At 15.0% G+C, this 954-nt stretch overlaps 1 protein-coding gene across 1 annotated transcript; it reads right to left on the bottom strand.

Moving 5' to 3' along the window:
* Window positions 1–291: 291 nt before the first annotated feature.
* Window positions 292–660, bottom strand: EHI_122000 (uncharacterized protein; the record flags this gene model as incomplete). Its single annotated transcript, XM_001914589.1, has 1 exon — window positions 292–660. The coding sequence occupies one exon, from the start codon at window positions 658–660 to the stop codon at window positions 292–294; it is 369 nt and encodes a 122-aa protein (XP_001914624.1).
* Between the last annotated feature and the right edge of the window lie 294 nt (window positions 661–954).

The following is a 954-nucleotide window of genomic DNA, read 5'->3' as shown; positions in this document are numbered from 1 at the left end:
ATAAAAAATAACTAATAACACGAAGTAGAAAGAATAATAAATAGAAGAAGTAGATAAATGTAAACACATGAAATAAAACAATGTATGAATAAACAAAATATAATAAAAATAATAAAAATAAAATATTTGAATATGTTATAGAATAGAAAACAGAGAAGAAGAATGAATAAATAAAAAATATGATAAATATAAAATATAATAAGAATAAACAAAGAATAAAATGAAATAATACTTCATATTAAAACTAGAATGAATGACATAATAAAATAAACGTAAAGAATAATATTATAATTATAAAAGAAATAAGAAGATATAGAACAAAGAAAATAATATAAACATATACAATGAAATATAAATTAAATATAAACGAAATGAAAATATACAAAACAATAAATGATTAATAAGAAATAATAAAATAAAGAATAAAAATACATAAATAACAAAATGACAAACTGAACATTTAAAATAATAAAACACTAAATGATAAATATTATAGAAACAAATATAAGATAATAGAAGTGACAAAAGTGTTAAAGAAGAAATGAAATAAAGAAACATAAAAGAAAATAAGAAAAAAATGAAAGAAAAAAATACAATAAGAAAGATATGACATGAATAATGTAAGAAGATAATAAATAAGATATAATAAATAGAAATCATACATATTAAGAATAAAATGGTAAAAAACAAAGAAATGAATAAAATGATAAAAAGAAATATAAGAAATTAATTAAAAAAGAAATAATAGAAATATATCAAAAAATAGAATAAAAAATGAATAAAATGACAAATGATAAATGTATTTATTTCTATTTCAACGTACATTGTATTTTATTTAATGTAATTTTATTTTATTCATTATGAATAAAAGAATTTCATAGTATTTAATATGAATTAATATTCTAACCAATTTAAATGAAAATGAAATCAAATGAATATAATACAAGATGATAA

This window comes from Entamoeba histolytica, genomic scaffold, assembly GCF_000208925.1.
Source record: "Entamoeba histolytica HM-1:IMSS scf_1104750518157 genomic scaffold, whole genome shotgun sequence".
In the NCBI taxonomy this organism is placed as follows: Eukaryota; Evosea; order Mastigamoebida; family Endamoebidae; genus Entamoeba; species Entamoeba histolytica.
This window is presented reverse-complemented; position numbering and strand designations above follow the sequence as displayed.